General features: G+C 38.1%; 1 protein-coding gene across 5 annotated transcripts in view; it reads left to right on the plus strand.

Annotated features, from left to right (window-relative positions):
- LRCH1 (leucine rich repeats and calponin homology domain containing 1) overlaps positions 1 to 20,396 on the plus strand; it is a 201,711-nt gene that overhangs the window by 134,472 nt on the left and 46,843 nt on the right. For 3 of the 5 annotated variants that reach the window (XM_024231040.3, XM_024231037.3, XM_024231038.3), the window contains exons 6-13: positions 1,443 to 1,570; positions 2,725 to 2,788; positions 6,136 to 6,241; positions 8,496 to 8,620; positions 12,901 to 12,968; positions 14,696 to 14,782; positions 18,635 to 18,724; positions 18,838 to 18,874. In XM_024231040.3, coding sequence (XP_024086808.3) covers positions 1,443 to 1,570; positions 2,725 to 2,788; positions 6,136 to 6,241; positions 8,496 to 8,620; positions 12,901 to 12,968; positions 14,696 to 14,782; positions 18,635 to 18,724; positions 18,838 to 18,874 — 705 coding nt within the window. Of the gene's footprint in view, positions 1 to 1,442; positions 1,571 to 2,724; positions 2,795 to 6,135; positions 6,242 to 8,495; positions 8,621 to 12,900; positions 12,969 to 14,695; positions 14,783 to 18,634; positions 18,725 to 18,837; positions 18,875 to 20,396 lie in introns of all 5 variants that reach the window. The other 2 variants (XM_024231039.3, XM_054529032.2) reach the window with 1 other exon arrangement.

The following is a 20,396-nucleotide window of genomic DNA, read 5'->3' on the forward strand; positions in this document are numbered from 1 at the left end:
GCAGGACCCTCTTTGGAATTGGGGGTCTTACGGCCTACTGTCAAACAAGAGAGGTCAGATAATTTCTTTATGGCCAGTTTTTACACAGAAACGCGCAGGGAAAGTTCAAGTAATATTTTGAGGTTTTAAAGGGGTTCTGGTTTCTATGACCAGCTTTGGGGTAGAGGGATTCAAATTTGTAAGGCTCCCTTCCTTGGGAGAATGGGACCAAGAGGCAGGAGGGCAGGAGAGGTCAGAGAAAAACTTTTGCTTCTGAGGCCTTCATTTTGGGGTATTGTTTTCTGATTCCCAATGCTATCAATAGTGCTTAAGCAACTCTCCAAAGGCCAGTTTTCTGATTCTCTGCTGAAGAGAATAATACTGAATAAAACTTGATTATAAACAGTCACAGCGAACCCTTGAGTGAATGCGAGAAACAATAAATTGTCTTCTGCTGCATCAAATCTGTTCACCAGCACGTGGCTCACTGTGCTAATCACTCCAACTCCAGAATTAAATGTCTTATTATTTATCATTTTATTTGAATTTTTTTCATGGAGTATATTGATTGATTTTTTTTTTTTTTTTGAGACAGAGTCTCGCTCTGTCGCCCAGGCTGGAGTGCAGAGGTGCGATCTCGGCTCACTGCAGCCTCTGCCTCCCAGGATCAAGTGATTCTCCTGCCTCAGCCTCCTGAGTAGCTGGGACTACAGGTGCCTGCCACCACACCTGGATAATTTTTGTATTTTTAGTAGAGACGAGGTTTCACCATGTTGGCCAGACTGCTCTCAAATTCCTGACCCCCAGGGATCCGCCTGCCTTGGCCTCCCAAGGTGCTGGGATTACAGGCGTGAGCCACTGCTCCCAGCCATATATTCCTTATTTGAATGTTAGCTGGAAAATGGAATTTAAACACCTTTAAAACATGGTTATTGATTATTTAGAGACAAGTCTCCAGCTCAAATATTAAACTGCGTGAGAGAAAAATGAAGTGCTATGCTTTCAGATGCTTAACCACGTAAATATTTTGAAGTTTATTTTCTTTTTAAATAATTTAACAGCTTCTTAAATCTACAATTATTTTTAGGCTCTGAATTGCTTTCTGGGGGCTCGAAAATAATTGTGCTTTTCTCATCTTTTGTAACTGGAATTCACCAGGCTGGTCATCTGAGTTTATACTTTTTATACTATATATACTTGAATACATTTTTGTTAGAGTTTTATAGTTTAATACAAGAAAAAATGGGAAATTGCTTAAGCATGATTTTCTATTCAAAGTAGAATTTGGAGGGAATGATTCCCAAAATTCTTACGTGTTTTGGAAAGGACGGATTTAGTGTACATTGGTAGGGTGTTACTTAAAATGAAATTGGGAAAATTGAAATATACAGAGTAAGGATTTGATACTTACATTTTGTTTTGTCATTGAAAAATGAATATGATTACTATTAATTTCTTCATAGATTTGTACAAAGGGCAAAGTTCACATATTTAAGTATCTGAGCATACAAGCATGCCAGATTAAGACAGCTGACTCCCTTTATCTCCACACCATGGAGAGGCCACATTTACACCAGCACGTGGAAGATGGGTGAGTCATGCCCTCATTCAAAGCCCCAGTTTAAAATTTGCCTAGGCCGAGGCCCTCCAGGTAGCTGACTTCAAAATCTGTTTGTTTTAAGTCACCATGGTATCTGCAGAAAACAAAGCAAAACAGAACAGTTTGCTTTAATCACCTAATTCGTATTTAAAACAAGAAGTTGAGAAACTATTGGGATATAAAAGAAAAAACTGCTGCTATTGAGAATATTTTGTTATATCTCAAATATCATCTGTCTCCTAATCAATAATCAGTTCTTCCTGAGTAAATGTGTGTATACTTATAAATAAGATCTAGAATAGAAATGTGAATATTTTTTACTTATCAAAATAACTATATTGAGCCCAGACATGCCTTTTTAGCAATTATTAATGTTGAATATGCCTCCAGAACAATGTTAAGAAAAAAATGAAGGCTTTATTTTTGGTCTTTTAAAAATGCAGTATGTGTAGCTTTTTCGCCACTTCCTGTTTCAAATGGAAAAGTTAGAACCCTTTCACACATCCTAGAGCTTCTTGTGGCATAAATCAAGCCCTGAGCTTCCAAAAAACAACATTCCCACACTGAACACAGTTATAGAAATGCAGGTTCTTTTTAAGAAGTCTTCGCTGCAGAAATCTTTTCCTTCACTTTTTGCTACATAAGTAAATTTAAAATTTTGGACTACCCTAATGTTACTTTTATATAATGCTTAAACTATGTATCCACTGTTTTATGTACTTAATCCCTGGATAAAAATTTACAGAATTATTGCAAGTAACCACATTTCATAACATAAGGGGTAAAAGCAGTTATGTGGTTTATTAATTTTTTATATGCTAGATGCAGTAAAATAAGAACATTGGTAACTATTTTTAAGAAGCACCTTGACATCTAAGAGCAAGCCACTTGATTAGAGCATAAATCCATGAAACCCTGAACACAAAGAATTGTATCTTATCCTGTGTTTAGACTGTGCTACTGTCTGATTTTCATTAGGTCCATGTCTTAATATTCTTTAATACTAGACTGATTTGTTGCCTTATGGTAATAATAAAAATTTGCGTAGCAAAATTATTATTGAATATAAATTGATGTTTCTTGGTGTGAACTTTGTGATTTTAATCTTTTTTAAATGAATTCAATATTGATGGCATCTATCTCAGCAAGAAGGATTCTGATTCGGGAGTTGGAAGTGATAATGGAGATAAGCGATTATCTGCCACCGAGGTACAAGTTAGTGATCAGATTCTTTTCCTTCTGTGCTTCTAGACATATCTACCAGTGTTCATTGAACTCCTTTCTGTTAAAGGGCATCGATTCATTTGTATATTCATGTGATATTCGTAAAAGTGATTTGTATATTCATGTGATTTGAAATCCTCAAAGTGTTATATAAATATTAGCTGTTGTTACTTATTCTGCATCTTTAATATCTTTAATATTTTGTAAATGCCTCAAGAGTAGAGTCTGTATCTTCTTCTCTCCTACACATTATCTAAAATATTATTGAGTGCTCCATAAATATTACAAAATGGCTGAGTAGTATGCAAGTGCCCGTGAAGCGCTTTTATAAATATGCTTATTTTTCAGTAATAGAGTAATTTAGAAAAACGTTGTTATACATATGCGTAAATGTTAAGGAATCAACTGTACATTTTATTTTAGTAGTTGACCCACAGGAAATGCATTTATGAGTATGCATTTATGAGTAGTTATAAATGCATTTATGAGTAGCATTTATAACGATGTTTGTTTTCCTCAAACTCTTAGATTGTGTTCTGTTCTGTTCAGTTAATTGGATACAAGTTTGGTTACTTGTAAGGTAACAGGCCTCACACATTAGAGCTTCCTATAGTGGTTATAAATCATGCTTTGATAACTGATTTATTATCTCACATGTAGTCTATTAGAGTCCCCAAAATCTAACACTAATGTATCATTAGATGAAGCTTCTTGGCCTCAGGGATCTAGAAAGGAGTGGTAGGAAAAGTATCAGGTGCTCTTCTTTTTTTGAGGGAAGTTACTTTCTGTAGTTACTAAGTTAACATTATAATACTCTTTGAAATTGCAGTTAATAGGCCAGTTACCCCATCAAAGAAACTCACATTTTTTCTACGTATGACTCCAGGAGAAAAACCTTTCTCCAATTCTCCTCAAGTCTGAATTTTAATAGGTAGCTAAGGTATTTGAATTTATTTTTCACAAAATACTCTATATAGCAGTATATTAACAAGTGGGATTCTTTATCTTTAAAAATCCTTCTAAGATAGAACATTTTGAAAGGAAGAAGAGTTAGTAGGCAGAGAAGGCCAGTGTCAATAAAAGAACATAACCCATAGGAAGGCACATTAATAGTTTACTGTGCTTCAGTGGGAGAGAGGGGATACTAAACACATTGCTTTAGTTGTATTTTAATTCATCCTCTTCAACTCCTAAATCCTCGCAAATGGACCATTGTTTCAGAAATTACTCACCCTAAGCATATTTTCTGTTGAATTAAACAGACTCTGCTTTATCTCTCTTCTAAGGCTAATTAAACTCATTAATAAAACATTACATAAAGAACTTCATTATCCTTTTGTTCTCACTTAAGCATAAGTAGGATGCTAATATCATTCTAAAAGGAGCCCAAGGATTTATTCTGTGCCTTTTAATTAGATGCATATCTTTGGAATTTTGCTAAATTTTTAAGATGAGAGGTGGGTAGAAAGAGAAGGGAATACAGAAAAGATTATATTCAACAGAATAAAATGCACACATCTTGCCATTAGCCTTTCCTTGTCTTATATTACAGCCTCCTTTCCTAAGTATACCTCCAAGAAATTTATTTTTTAGAATGATAAGTGTTCTGAATTATCTTACATAGCTTCCTATTTTCACTTGGTTTGGCAAAGATTTTACCATCTATGGTCAGGTGATCTTACTTCCCATTTAGATCACATTGTGGGGTTCAGGGATCACACCTCATTCTTTTTCTTTGGCTGCTGCCATTGATTGATTTAGCATTTGTCACTGAGAGATTGAAAACATCTTTTTATCAAGATAAACAGGGAAGTGTGGAGCTCTATGAATATTTGTTGAATGAATGAAATGCATGCCTAATTTTTTCCAGTTTCTAAACAATCTGTGCATATGTCCAAAAGTAAACAAGGACAGACTCTGAAAACCATACCTCAAGAATCTAGGAGCAAGCCACAATCTCCTGAAATGTGTTTTGTGGAGGTTCCTGATTTTTGAGATTTGGAAAGCTATTCCCTAAATAGCAACAGTAAAATGGAGACATAGGAAAATAAACCAGCCTCTGTATTTCAGAATCATAGGTTTTCTGAATAAACGTCATCATCAGCTACTGTGGGAAAGGGAACCCTCAGAGAGAACTAATCCAATTATTAAGCCAAAGCTTTATTCCAAAAATCACACAGAGCAGTTCTTCTTAACTACTACAGTTGTTTAGCACTTTTATATATGTGATGCAGCTTCCTCAGCCTAAAATAGAGAAACAAAACAGGCACCTGTATTAGTTCATTCTTGTGTTGCTATAAAGAAATACCCGAGGGTCGGTAATTTATAAAGTAAAAGAGGTTTAATTGGCTCACAGTTCTGCAGGCTGTACACAGAGCATGTGACCAGCAACTGTTTCTGGCAAGGGCCTCAGGGTTGAGGGTGAAGGGAGTGCCTCCTGTCACATGGTGACAGCCGGAGCAAGAAAGCAACTAGGCTGGGGGAGAGCAATGGAGGAGGTGCCATGCACATTTTTTTGTTTTTTTAAGACGGAGTCTTGCTCTCTTGCCAGGCTGGAGTGCAGTGGCGCGATCTTGGCTCACTGCAACCTCTGCCTCCCGGGTTCAAGCAATTCTCCTGCCTCAGTCTCCCGAGTAGCTAGGACTATAGGTGTGTGCCACCACGCCCAGCTAATTTATGTATTTTTAGTAGAGATAGTGTTTCACCGTGTTGGCCAGGATGGTCTCGATCTCTTGACCTTGTGATCCACCCTCCTCAGCCTCCCAAAGTGCTGGGATTACAGGCGTGAGCCACCGCGCCTGGCCGGTGCCATGTACTTTTAAACAACCAGATTTCACATGAACGCATAGCAAGAACTCCATAGGCCCCAAGACCCAAATACCTTCCACCAGGCCCCACCTCCAACATTGGGGATTACATTTCAGCATGAGATTTGGAGGGGACATACATCCAAACTGTGTATCAGTACCTGACAAGATTTCAGCTTAAAACAGAGAGAAGAAAACACAGAGAAGCCCATAAGTGTTAGCTCCATGAATTTTCACAATGTGAACACACCCGTATAACCAGCTTCCAGTTCAAGAAACAGAACTTTACCAGTACCCCAGAAGCCCCACCCCAACCCCAAGAATAACCTCTCTCTAATTTTAAATACCATGGATTAGTTTTGCATTTTTTGAACTTACATAAGTGGAATTGACCTTTGTATCTGGCAACTTATATTCAATATGATGTTTGTGAGAATCACAGGATGTTGTTTTATTACATAGCGTTCTCCTTATCTACATTGATAACACTTCTCTTGAGTTAAACAGTGCACTGTATCTTTTTAGCCTTCTGACGAAGACACTGTTAGCCTCAATGTGCCAATGTCAAACATCATGGAAGAAGAACAGATCATCAAGGAGGACTCGTGCCATCGCCTTAGCCCCGTCAAAGGTCTGAGAATAAAAATGTGGAGAAAGTGGTTGTTTTTCAGTTTCAGATGTTATGTTGAAAATAACCTGTGCACAGATAGGGCAGTGATAATCTTTCTAGAGTATTTCCTATGTACCAGGTACTGTGTTCTTCTGGGAAGTTGATCTCATTTAAAATTTTAAAGTCTAAGATGGATACTCTAATCATCTCCATTTTATAGGTGAGAAAACCAAGGCTCAGAGAGTTTAAGTAACTTGCCATTGGTCACACAGCTGATGTGTGTGTAGTACTACTTACTACAGTACGTAGTAGAACTAATCTCATTCTGAAGACTTGGATAAAATTCTTTTTTTTTTTTTTTTTTTTTGAGACGGAGTCTCGCTCTGTCGCCCAGGCTGGAGTGCAGTGGCGTCATCTTGGCTTACCGCAACCTCCACCTCCTGGGTTCAAGGGGTTTTCCTGCCTCAACCTCCTGAGTAGCTGGGATTACAGGCACCTGCCACCATGCCCAGCTAATTCTTTAAATCCATTCTTGGAAAGAAAATATTGATATGATAGATATATTAGTTAGGAAAACTCTAGCTGCCGTAACATAGAAGATTCCCAAATCTCAGTGGCTCAACACAGTCCAAATTAAGTTCAAGTGGAGTTAGTGATTGGCAGACAACTCCCCTCTGAGTGTTGATTTAAGGACCCAAGCTCCTTTCATACCATGACTCCATCATCTTTAACACAGGGCTTCCAAAACTTTCATGTCCATATGTTTTATACCAGAAGAAGAGCGTGGAGGTTTGCTCGTGGGAGGTTTTTATGGACTGGGCCTGGAAGGAGTGCCCATCACTGATAAGCTAGACTTCATCCCATGGCCACATCGCACTGCACGTGAGGGTGGGAAATGTAGTTGGGGTGTGTGTTCAAGAAGCTACTTTACTTTGGTCCAGTCAGGTGACCTTGATTCCCTCACCTGTACATGAGATGATTAGATTAGGTAATACCAAAGGTCGAGTTTAGCTCGAAAATTCTGTGACTCTTTAATAATCATCAAATGACCACTAAATGCTCTATCTTGTGTGCCTTCAAGATCCTTGTAATACATTTCATATCTTGGTTAGAAGCCGTCATTGGGTAACATTATGGCAATTTTTTGATTGCCCCCGTTTCACCATGACTTTTAAGGAAAATACAAACGTTTAGTCTTACTCATTTGTGGCAGAGACTGTTTCACAATGTATGAATAGTGTAGAACTGGATTAATATACAGATCTTCTCATAAATAGTTGAAATATGCTCTTATTCGTGATAGGAGAGCTGTTTAAGTTCACTCAAACCTTAGTGTTTGCTTTCACTTCTTACACTTAGGTTTTTAAGTTTAGCATTTCTGTTTACCTGAGATTATCATGGGAACCATATGTTGTCTAAAAACATAGCTGTATGCTTTATATACAAATATAACTGCCACTTTATTAATTCATATAAACTAGTAATATTATACACTATAGGAGGTGGTATTTTAGGCAAATTTTTCAAATAAAAGAATTATGTAATTTGTTACCAGTGGGTCTTCCCCCTCTCGTCTAGATGTGGGTATTGCATTGGCTCAGAGTGTCTAAAGGGTGGCCCAGTATGGTTCTTTTTCATCTTCAGAACAGTTGGAAGAGTTCTGCAGGGTGTTCCTTTTGCTCCCCCACCTCCCCTGGAACACATTCTAGGTGGATGTGCCCCATCTGGGCATGCTGTCACCTCTGTGTGGCCCTTCTTGTAGACACTTCTTTTGCTGTTATGATTTGGGGCTCTTGTCTAGTTCCCCTCCCACATTCTTCCTTGAGATTATTTGCTGCTTAAGGACAGGAGTCAGATTTGGCTGAATTTTTAATCCCTAAAATGTTTAGCATAATACCTGCCATTTAGTAGCTGCTCAATATTTGTTGGATTTTAAATATGAAATACATAGTCACATATTACTGAGGGCAAAAAAGCCCTCTTTTATACTTTCTTTTCTCCATTCATTAGAAAAGTAAGAGAAAATCATATTTTTCTCATAGGGAACTAAGCCCAGAGAGGCCTTGACTTTTTAAGCTCAGTTTGGGGCTTTCTGAGTTTATTTTATTTTTATCTTTTCCTCCCTGCAGGGAAGAGAAAACTTGGGTTTTTCATATACCTTCTTCATAGGGAACACAGAAGACTTGAAGTGATTAGATCATATTTGAAGATCAGCTGTGTTTTGCTCTTCTGTTCATGAAATCATGCTTTCCATCTCTCTATATTTTCCTAATAGGGGAATTTCATCAGGAATTTCAACCGGAGCCTTCCCTTTTGGGTGACAGCACCAACTCAGGAGAAGAAAGAGACCAGTTTACTGACAGAGCAGATGGTCTCCATTCAGAATTTATGAACTATAAGGCAAGATTTTCAGGATCAACTACGTTTTTTACTCATTTCCTTCTGTTTGGCACCTTACAATTTAAGTTCAAGGTTGCCAATCCATCCCCTTCAATGTCCAGCTTGCTGCACCCTCCCTGAAGCCTTCCAAACATCTCAGCACTCAGTGTGTCTATTTGCTGATGTGAGGAGCTGGTCCCTGCCCTGTGTGCCTCTCCATTTGTCTGTTTATGGATCTGATTTTCTTTCCACTACTCAGTGCATCGTACAAATTAGCAAACTCATTAGTGTGACCATTACCACGCAGTAAAAGCTGAAATAGTTTCACATTCTTTTCAACATGTTCTAGGTAAATCCTTTTCTTGGGAGTATATTTACAGTGTGAAGACAAAAGTGGAGACTTTTAAAATTGAGAAATGAATGTCTTTCCTTTTTGGAAAGATCTCTCTGAGGACACTTATTCCTGAACTTTCGTAGGTGCCCCAAGGCATTGAAAGGACAGGTGAGGTTGCCAAGTTGGCAGGAAAACCTTCATCTTAGTAGCAACAAAGGGAGGAAAGAAAAACTAGCCCTTTACTGAAGCAGATAGTGAAGGTTCCACTTCACAACAAGATTAGGTGCTTGGTATGTTTCTGCCAGCCCTTTTGGTTCAGGTTGCGGCGCCCAAGAATCATAAAGATTATTGTTTTTGTAAAATTCAGATTCACTGTGGCTTCAAGGTAACTTCTGAGTTATTATGTTGAAGCCAAGAATGGGATCCCTAAGTACTCATCTTTATTTTCTGAGCATTGTGTCCTGATGGCTGGACCCAGCCTAAATTAACATCTCTGGGCATCACCTTCAAGGAAATGGAGAGGAAAACAGCTGAATTTTACACTGTGGGAGACCTTGGTGTGCTCAGGACATGTTTATGGCCTCAAGATAAAAATAATGAGCGTGACATACGTTTATAGATTACAGAAGTTGTATAGAAGGATAAAACACAGAGAGCCTTAACTCTTTACTTGCTATATTTAATGTCATTAATCCATACATCCTTGTTTTAAAATAGATCGCACCCATTGCCTTGTTTCTGTCCTGTCTCCGTTGACATTGCTTCATTTGAGCCTCATAGTTTCTCACTTTGATTACTTCAGGCACCACCCCGCCCACTCCACTTCTTACCCAATGCTGCACCCCCATGCATGCATGCATGTGTGTACACACACACACACACACACACACTCTTTATATTCTGCCACCAAACATTTTTCTAAAGTGCAAATCTAATGACATTCCTCTCAGGCCACTGGTTCTACAAGGCTTCCCCAGATTAGACCCTATCTCTCAGCTCTGTGGGGACGATTCTTCCATGAAAATGTGAAAATTGGAGTATATAAAGCAGTCATCTTAAGTTAAGAATCTAAGGTAAAGATGGAAACCCTGAAGAATGTGTTAAGAAGATACCCATATTTAAGTTCTAGAGGAAACAAAGCAGTTAGTAAAAATAAAGCATATTGTTTCAGAAAAGCAAATTTCCCTGGATTCAGAGATTTCAAGGACTTCATGGAAATGGCTGCTCTACAGAATGGGTCCTGTGGATGGAAACTAGAGGAGCAGATAGGGGTGTGGAAGTCAACTTGGCAAATGCTTTCTGGAAGATACTTCTCTTGGAAAATCAAAAGAAAAATGTTAATGATAAAATAAACATCTACAACAAGTTAAGGAAAAATTGTGCTTGAAAATCAGGCCCATGTTAGGCTTGATATCCATCAACTTTAAGTCTTTCAACTTGTGCTTGGCCTGGCGCAGTGACTCACATCTGTAATCCCCCACTTTGGGAGGCTGAGGCAGGAGGATCACTTGAGCCCAGAAGTTCAAGACCAGCCTGGGCAACATACTAAGATTCCATCTCTACAAAAAAACAAAAGCTAGCTGGGTGTGGTGGTGTGCTCCTTGAGTCTCAGCTACTCAGGACGCTGAGGAGGGAAGATCACTTGAGCTTGGGAAAGTGAGTCTTCAGTGAGCCATGACTGCACCACTGCACTCTAGCCTGGGTGAAAGAGTGAGACGCTTTCTCAGAAAAACAGAGTTCTATGCTTTACATAATCCTGTTTTCTTTACTGAATAAGCATCTTGGACCTTTGCAACCACAGTCAATTTTCATTATTCACAGCAGTTATGTTGTGTGACATCGCTGTGCGTATCGAATTATCCAATACTGAGCCCTAACTCACTGGGGAAATAGAGGGCTGGGTTTCTGCACCCTCTGCTCACAACATTTTTGTCAACCAATCAGCACATAACCTTGGTTTGTGTGTATTTCTGTTTAAAGATACCTTATTTAATATATATTGTTTTGATGAACATTACAACCATGCCTTATTTAACATATATTGATTGATGAACATTACAACCAACAGCACTGTAACTCATGCCTGAAGGAAGCTTGTCTAACACACGTATTGTCCTCTGTAAGGCACATCACAACTTCCTTGGGCTTCTGAACATAAGGCAGCACTTCAGTACTATGTCTGGGGCCATTTTAAAGTGACATCACCAAACAGTGTGAAAACATGGCACTAACTGGACTGTGAAAAAGGACACTTATTTACAATAAGAGAGCTGAAAGAAGAAAGCAGAGTGTCACCTTGTTCCACCTCATCTGGGAACATACACATCCTGGGACTCAAATTTTTTACCACTCTGCAGATGACCTCACCACAAATACTGGTTTTGGGACTAAAAATATATGTTAGTGAATAGGCAAATTCACAAATGCAGAATCCACAGATAATGAGGATCAACTGTAAAACCATTTAACTTAGCAAAAGCAACCCAGTACGCCTGTTTTGCCTATTGAAAAAAAGAGACATTTTATACTATTGGCTACTTTTAGTTTTGAAACAAAAAATTAAAAAGAAATACCCATTGCTTCTATGGTTGAAACCCAACAAAATGAAGTAAGAACACGTTGTCTTGGTCATTTCTGGTAGTATATTTTTACCCATGAATTTTTCTGTCATTTGGAGTGTGGAGGGTGGCACAGTCTTTTATACATTGACTGTATGGTACATGAAAAGTATAATCACTGCAGAAAAAGTCCAAGTGTGTTCCCAGCCAGAGTCCAGCATTGGACAGCTAGCCATGTCCTTGGGAAAAGTCTTGTCCTAACAACACATCTGGAGGACTGGCTGGTCCCCAGTTAGTTAATGATATGCCAGAACCTTGACACCAAAAATGGTCCTTTGGGCTGGTGTTCTCTCCTAGCTAGGGAAATGTGGCCCTATTCAGGTTGGCTTTCATTCTAGCCATCCGCTGGGTTAAAGCAGCGTTTCTCTGTGTCAGAGATGAATGTGCAAGGAAGCCTGTGGAAGGCTCATGGTGGTACATGCCTTTCTAAATAGCTAGTGTCACTACATTGCTGCTTTGGGAAAAAGTGGGGTGATGGTGCAGGGAGAACATTTGAGTGAATTCCGGATGTTGTACACATGAAAACTGTTAGATGCAATTGGAAGCACTTTTCTGTTGTTAAGAATTTTATACTTTCTCTTTTCCCCACTACACACATATGTGTGCACACTCACACTTACACACACATCCCTGCTCTACAAACACTAGGAAGCATCTTCACAGGTGACCCACAAGCACAGGAGAGGGATCTCTCAATACAAGGAGGTGCTAAAAGGGCAATAGGAAATCCAGTAAAGCTTTAAATTTCTGATGATAAGTTAACAGATGCTGTGGTCTTGGGCCACATTTTTTTAAATTTAAAAATGTTTAATTATGGGAAAATACTTACAAAATGTACACCTTAGCCATTTTTTAAATGTACATGTAGTTCAGAGTGTTTTAACTACATTCACGTTGTGTAGCCTATCTCCAGAACTCTTCTCATCTTGCAAAACTGACCCTGTGTACCCTTTAAATAACAACTCCCTCATTCCCTCCCAGCAGCCCCTGGCAGCAAGCATTCTACTTTCTGTCTGGATGAATTTGATTATTGTAGACACCTTATATAAGTGTAATCAGTACAGTATTTGTCTTTTTGTGACTGACTCATTGCACATAGCATAATGTCCTCCAGATTTATCTGTGTGTATGGCATGCTTGAGAATTTCCCTCTTTCTAAGGCTGAGTAATATTCTAGTGCATGTACATACCAGATTTGTTTATCCATCCCTACATAGATGGTTGTTCGGCTTGTTTCCAGCTTTTGGCTGTTGTGAATAATGCTGTTATAAACATGAGCTGGGCAGGTTTTGGCTCCTGACTACTGAGTAGCCAGTGGTTTTCAGGAACCCTGTGTGTTTTGTCCACAGGCAAGAGCAGAAGACTGTGAAGAGCTGTTACGGATAGAAGAGGATGTGCACTGGCAAACTGAGGGCATGTGAGTGCCGAGGCCTCGGTTACAAGCCATCATCACTCTAAAATCCACTTTGCAAGCAGTCTGGCAGTTCTGTTGTGATAGAATTTTGGCCTGCTTTTCTGTGGGCAAGCTGATATTCTTACAGACAATATTGAAAAGAAGTTGCCAGTTTTTCTCTGTCTGATGCTTTTTGTCATGGTATTGGGCAGTACAAACCTCTTCCTTGGCCTTGAGTCTTATTTGTTTTGAGGTTGTGGGTAGTAATGTGATTCAGAGAATTAGCTAGAATTTCTAGATTGGAGGTTCTACCATCCATACAATTGCCTGAAGAAGCCAACAGCTGGACCTGAAGTGGTCTGTAACGCTGATCTCCTTCTTTACCTCAAGTCATCCCCTTCAAGATCTGAGAACACCATAGGCTTCTGGTCCCAAGACTTCTAACTGCCAGAGCTACCATTTATTCAACATCATGTGCCAGGCATTGTCCTAAATACTTCACAGGCCATAACTCATTTCACCTTTACAACACTCCTAACAGATAAGTTCTGTTCTTGTCCCCCATTTCACAGATGACAAAACTGAGGCACAGAGAGATTGATTATCTTGCCACAAGGTCACAGAGGGCCAGCATTTGAACCCAAGTAATCTTGTACCAGACAGATAATCCTTCTACTCTACTGTGTATAAATATTTATTTAGCAAGATTTATGGGGGCGGGGGGAGGAGTGTGTGATCCCATCAGACAATGAACCATGTCCAGGGGAATTGAGTTTAGACTCTGTGGCATAGAGTATAGTTTTTGTTCCCAGGATTTTTATTTCTATAATCTGGGAGGCAGGTGTGGACTCTCCATCATACCTTGTAGGGTTTTTCTTCTTAGTGAGGATTTATCCCATTGTTAAAACTTTTCTCCTTACAGAAAGTCGTTGGCTTACGTTCTATAGTGGGAAGGGCTTGCCATGATCAAATCTCTCTTGCCCTTTAAAAACATTGGAAAGTTCCTCTCTGATCACGGTCTGTATTACCAGCTACTCACTGGATATGCTGCTGAGAGCCACGGAGGCCTAGCTTGATTATACAATCAGAGAATCATAGGGAAAGAGGCAGTTGTTTTTAAACTATATAAACTTTTGGAAACTCCATTCTAAATCTCATACCTTGTGCTTTCAACCCTGGCTGTAAACCAGGATTATCTGTAGAGCTTTATAAAATGCTGAACCCCTAGTCAGACCCACTTGGACGTATAGGGCCTGGCATTTTTTTTAAGCTCCACAGATGATTTTGCTGCATCTAGAGTTTGGACTGAGAACCACTGTCCCACACTGAAACCCTATATGCATGAAAGTAATAAAACTGGTTGAACGGGAGTTGGAAGGCCCAGAAGTGGTACAGACTCAGCCAGCTGATCCCCTCCATGCAACCCCCTAGAACTCAGTAAAGCACAACGGTGAGAGCCTCTCATCTAGGCCATTGCCTGACTGTGCACAGGGGCAGTTAGGGGTGCACAGGCATGAAAATCTTACGTGAGCTGCTTTACAGCATATCTGGGCTTCCCCTACTCGGGCTCTTCCCACCGTGCTCTGGCATCCCACCCCACCAGGTACAAACACATTTTCACCATAACACTGAATCTGTCAAAATCATTTTCATATGTTAGATGGATTTTTGTAAGTTTGCTTTTTAAGAAATTAGATGATATTCATGTTGTATTGATCGTTTTCATTCTTATGCTTGGTTTCATGTTACAGAATAAGTTCATCCAAAGATCAGGACATGGATATAGCAATGATCGAGCAGCTGAGAGAAGCAGTAGATTTGCTGCAAGATCCCAATGGGTATGTGTGTCTCCTTGGTCCAGGTTTCACGTGTAAATAATGCATACTAATGTATGGAGTACATTGTCTAAATTCCTAAAATACCTACACAGACGATTTTGGCCCAGTCCAGCTACTAACAAAGAAAAGTCATGTTTATTGCCTGTTTTCCCAAGATGCAAAAGTAAAAGAGTAAACTTCTGGAGGGAGTGAGATCAATTTCCCCTTTCACCACCCTTTATTGAGTTCATTCACCCCTCATGAAATCCATATGGGAGTTTTTGGTATAATTCTTAGAAAATAAAAATATGGTAAAAGTGCATGTTTTATATTGCTTAAAGTTTAAACCCCTGATTTATAAAAAATATAAAAAAAGTTTTCCAAAAAGGAAAGAATTGGTATATCAAGTAGTACTATATTTATATGGGGTAGTGCCAAATGTATGTTAACTGAAGAATATATTTCTAAAGATTTGGGATACAGGATAATTTTAAAATCTGAATTTGCCTTGATCAATAATAGGCACTATATGCAGTGGATATGTGGATAATATTTTTCGATTTCTTAACTAATGGTAGTGGAATTCCCATAGACAAAATATTTTTCAGCTAAACAATAGCAGGTATCATGTATCAGGGTAATAACTACATGATCTCTAGAGAACTAGAGGACTTGGTATACTGATATGGTCTTATAATATGATGAACACGGGAGTCACACGAAGCAATCCTAGCTGGGTTCTGCAAATTTATGAAAAGGGTAGTTAGTGTATCCCAAAATGCTGATGAGAATATACCACCTATGATGTCTGGCCCTGAAAGAATAATGGCAGATCAGTTTAGTACAGCTGGAAATCTTTTGCAATTGATTTGAAAAGCATTTCAATTCTGCAGATATTAATTGAGTGCTTGGAGTATGGGAAGATCTGTAGTGTGTACCTTGGGGGATGTAAAGACAGACAAGACACAGCCCTTGCCTTCTGAGAATTTAAACTAGAATAGATAGAGATTGCCTTGAGAAGTTATTTATAAGTGTAATTGGGCCAGGCGTGGTGGCTCACACCTGTGATCCCAGCACTTTGGAAGGCCAAGGCAGGCAAATCACTTGAGGCCAGGAGTTCGAGACCAGCCTGACCAACATGGTGAAACCCTGTCTCTACTAATAATACAAAAATTAGCTGGGCATAGTGGCGTGTGCCTGTAATCCCAGCTACTCAGGAGGCTGAGGCAGGAGAATCGCTTGAGCCCAGGAGGCAGAGGTTGCAGTGAGCCGAGATCGTGCCATCACACTCCAGCCTGGGTGACAGAGTGAAACTGTGTCTCAAAAAATAATAATAAAACAAATAAATAAATAAATAACTGTAATTGATTCAAGTGCTTCAAGTGGAGATGAAAAGGATAGACTCGAGCAAGTGCCCAACCCCAGGAAAAGGGGAGATGGGTGGACTGGTCTTCCTGAAGGATAGGATAATGGCCTGGACCTTTAATGACTGCCAGTTTCAAGAAAAAGAGAAATTCTGGATTGAATGAAAAGCTTAGGTAAAGGCATGAAGGTCAGAATGAATGGAGCCAGGTTGGGAAAATCTCAGACAGAACGGAGGCTCTCCATCCTAGTGTGCTTCAGTATCACCTGTGGAACTTTTTCAGAACAGATACCAGGCACTTCCTTTGGGGACTGGAGTCAGCCAGTGCTTCTGATGTGCAGCCAGGACTGAGAATCACCAGAAACAGCATAGAATGATGCAGGCGATGGCTTTGGATGTTGTTAAGGAGCTGAGATTTTATTTTATATTTAGAGGGAGGCAATGATGGTGTTTAAACATGATTATTCATGTTGTTAATTCTCCCTTATGTTTGGCTCATGGCATAGGCACCTAATCAAGGTATGTTCAAAGAGCCGAATTCTACATCCTGAGCAAGGGCAGTTAGTGAAAGGGCAGAAAACAGGACAGGAGAGCCTGTATGTGTGTTTATGTGTATGCATGCATGTGTATGGTTGTTCATACATGTATGTTAGTACATGTAGGCATGTGCACCCATGTGCATGTATTCATTATAATGAATCAGGAAGTAGGGTGGCTTGTAGAAAGAACAGACCTTGAATTAGCTAGAAATTTTTTAAACATAGCTGCAGCATCAGTTAACTTGGGTAAGTTGTATGACTTCTCTGCATCCCATTTCTTCATCTGTAAGAGGGGGTGACAAGTACCTACCTTTTAGGGTTATGAGGATTTGAAATAATACATAAACTGCTGGTGGAGAAGTAAATTGGCAAAACCATTCTAGAAGTAACTTAGTATGTAACCAAGTCTAGAAACATATAAAACTTTGGAGTGAAATCTAAGAACTTATCCTAAGAGACAAGAAGACATGAACAATTTGGGGAATTTGGGGTAGAGAATGAGGGGTAGGTATTTTTAATAGCAAATATTTGGAAAAAGAAATTATCTAACAATTTGGGGATACTTTAAGTATATTACACTCTTTGATAAGACAGAATGTGATGTGGCCAATATAATGTTTTTTAAAGTTTCTAGTGATATCATAGAATGTTTTTATACTTTTAAAAAAGTATATCTTTTTTAAAGTATGTAAAAACACACAATGTTTGATCCCAATTATATAGATAGAATTAGGTACCAATTGTGCAGGAAATTTAGAAAAACTGGAAGGAAATATATTAAGATGGATTTTAAGAAGGAAATATATTAAAATGGAAGGAAATATATTAAGATAGTGGAAGAAAACATTCCCAACTAACCTTCCAAGTGACGCTTGATTCGCATCTTTATGGAGCACTATTTTAAAATATTATGTTGTAAAATTTTATATGGATTCTTTCATTTTCTTTCTAAAATAATCCACTACTTTGGCTGGTTTAGATCATTGTTATTTATCCTGAAATAATTATTATAATATGACATCTAATTTTATAATAGTTCTGTGAGCCAGTGTAATAGTCATGAAAAGCCCTGGTTTTGTTTTAGTTATAGAGAGGACACTTGAAGATGTCATTTATTTCTAACTGCTTTGGGGCTGAATATTAGTAATAAAAAAGTTTACATACACATTGTGTTTTTTCTTTTATCTCACATTTCATAGATCCAGGAATTTTTTCTTTTTAGTTAAGCCATTGATTGTGGGATTAAATTTTAAAAGTTTACCTTTTATGCATCAGAAAATTTAGTTGGCTATTGCTGTTCTGTCTTTATCTTGGTTTCTTCTCTTAAGGCCTTCTGATCATTAGTTTGACAGCATTTTCATAGGCCTCTATAATATAAATGCATCCGTGTTTAAGATGACTTTGTAAATTTTATATAACTTACAAAAATTCCTGGCTTTATAGGTCTTTAAGAACAAAAAATCTTCATCTCTTAAAATAGCAGAAATTTAGAAACTGTGTGAGACTATTTCAGAAGTAAAAATGCATATCAAATTGCTTATGATTTTTTTAAGTGAGAGATATAATGTATATCTCCCTATTAAATCCAAATGCCATTGGTACATATACTATGATGTAATACTCTCAGCAACTTGACTTGCTTCTGTAAATTCATAAAGTTCTAAAATAAAATTTAGTATATGCTATAAAAATTTAGTATACCTATGAAAATTTTGATTTTATTAGAAATTACTATTATATTACAAACAAGTTGGATTGTATTACCAATAGCAGGTGGAATATTATATTTTGGCATATGGTGGGAAAATACCATGCACTTTGAAATTTCTGTCATAAACTTTTCCTCACTTAATCCTAAAGATAAACATAACTTTTTAGTAAATTAAAAATTTAAACTAGATAAGACCAATAGAATTTATTAAAAATAAAAGTTTAATAAATTTACTAATATATTTTTTTCCTACTCTTTAGATTAAGCACAGATATTACAGAGAGAAGTGTTTTAAACCTATATCCTATGGGATCAGCAGAAGCCTTAGAATTACAAGATTCTGCACTGAAGTATGCTTACCTTTTATAACAAATTATGTTTTCTCTTTTCATAATACACTGACATTTTTATGCTTTAAATTTCACTTTATATCTTTTTTTTTTTTCTTTCCATGTTCTCACAGTGGTCAAATACAGCTGGAGACATCTCCGGTGTGTGAGGTAAGGCTGATGGTGGATTCACCAGAACTCTGTGCAATATTTTGCTATGGAATACTGGCCACCACATTCTGTAAAGATTTGTCAGGGAGTGAAACATCTTTATTAATGAGGCCAATATTCAGATTTGTTCAGGACAGATTTTTCAACTTGTTTATACGTTTGCCTCTTTAGTTCTGCTTTTCTACTATACCTCACCTTCTGTTAAAGATGAGAGTTGGCTATTTCTATTAGATTCTGTAGATTTTTTACCTCACATCATCTTGCTGAGTCAAGCAATGGCAACTAAAATACATAGGGAATCTGCTTGTGTGTCAGAACCTGGAGGAGGACCATTCAGTGTAGATTTTAGAGCCAAGAAAAGGTCTGGGAATTGGCCAGATGGAAATTAGCTAGAAAACACCTGAAAGACAAGAACAAATGATTTGGGAATGTCAAGGAGGATTAAGAGAATATCATGAAGAGAAACTGGTGGGGATATTTGAAGACAGGGTAAGGATGGGTTCAGTAGAGTTACATGGAGTGAAATTTGGATGGCTGTAAAGAAAGCAGTTTTGACATAAAGCTAGAGATGAGCTTAGAATGTCCTAAAGCCAGAATGTTACCCCAGGATTAGAGAGATAAGTTTGAGCTGGTGATTTGGGAATGAAACATAGGCTACAACCCATTTCCTGAATGGATTTCAGATGGCTAATTTAGGCACCAAGATTGTGTACAAACACTTTATGCCCCACTGAGGTGTTTGCACATGTACTATAGTAAAGGGGTTTCACACTATTAACTTTGTCTCTATGTTAAAGAAATAAGGAAAAGGGAAGTATTAATATAAAAGGAAAAGCCATGTTGCTAGAGAGTGTGGTTTCATTGTTAAGCGCAGTGACTTGGAATTATATTAGGTATCAGTCCCATCTCAAAGACTGGCTAACTGTGGGGAACTTAACCTCTCTAAACATTCATTACTGTAATTGGGATCATAATAATACCTATTGTAAAGATCGAATTAGGAATTTTAATTCAGAAAATGTCACATAATATAGGGAACCTAAATGTTAGCTATTAGCTTACTTCTCTGTTATTGTTATTGGTGTGGCCTTTAAACAGAATTACTGTACCACCTCTTCCCTGGGTGGAGGAGGCATCATTGAATTACCCAATAGTGGGACATTGGAAGTCTTTTATTTGCAGTCTCCCCTGGACCCATTTCATCAAGCTCTTCCGTTGAGATTGATTTTGGTTCTGTGCAGACTTAACCTCTTTTTTAGCTTCTTATTTGGAAACAATTTTTTTAAATTAAATTTAATTTTTTGAGAGATGAGATCTTGCTTTGTTGCCCGGGTTAGTCTCAAACTGCTGGCTTCAACCAATACTTCCTCCTCAATCTCTCAAAGTGCTGGGATTACAGGTGGCTCACACCTGTAATAATAATTTTAAACTTATGAAAATAATTTTAAACTTATAAAAGATTGTAAAAAAATTTGCAGTGTTCTACAAAAGCTTGCAAAAATGATAATCTTGTAAAATTAGA

Source organism: Pongo abelii, chromosome 14 (genome assembly GCF_028885655.2).
Source record: "Pongo abelii isolate AG06213 chromosome 14, NHGRI_mPonAbe1-v2.0_pri, whole genome shotgun sequence".
Lineage (NCBI taxonomy): Eukaryota > Metazoa > Chordata > Mammalia > Primates > Hominidae > Pongo > Pongo abelii.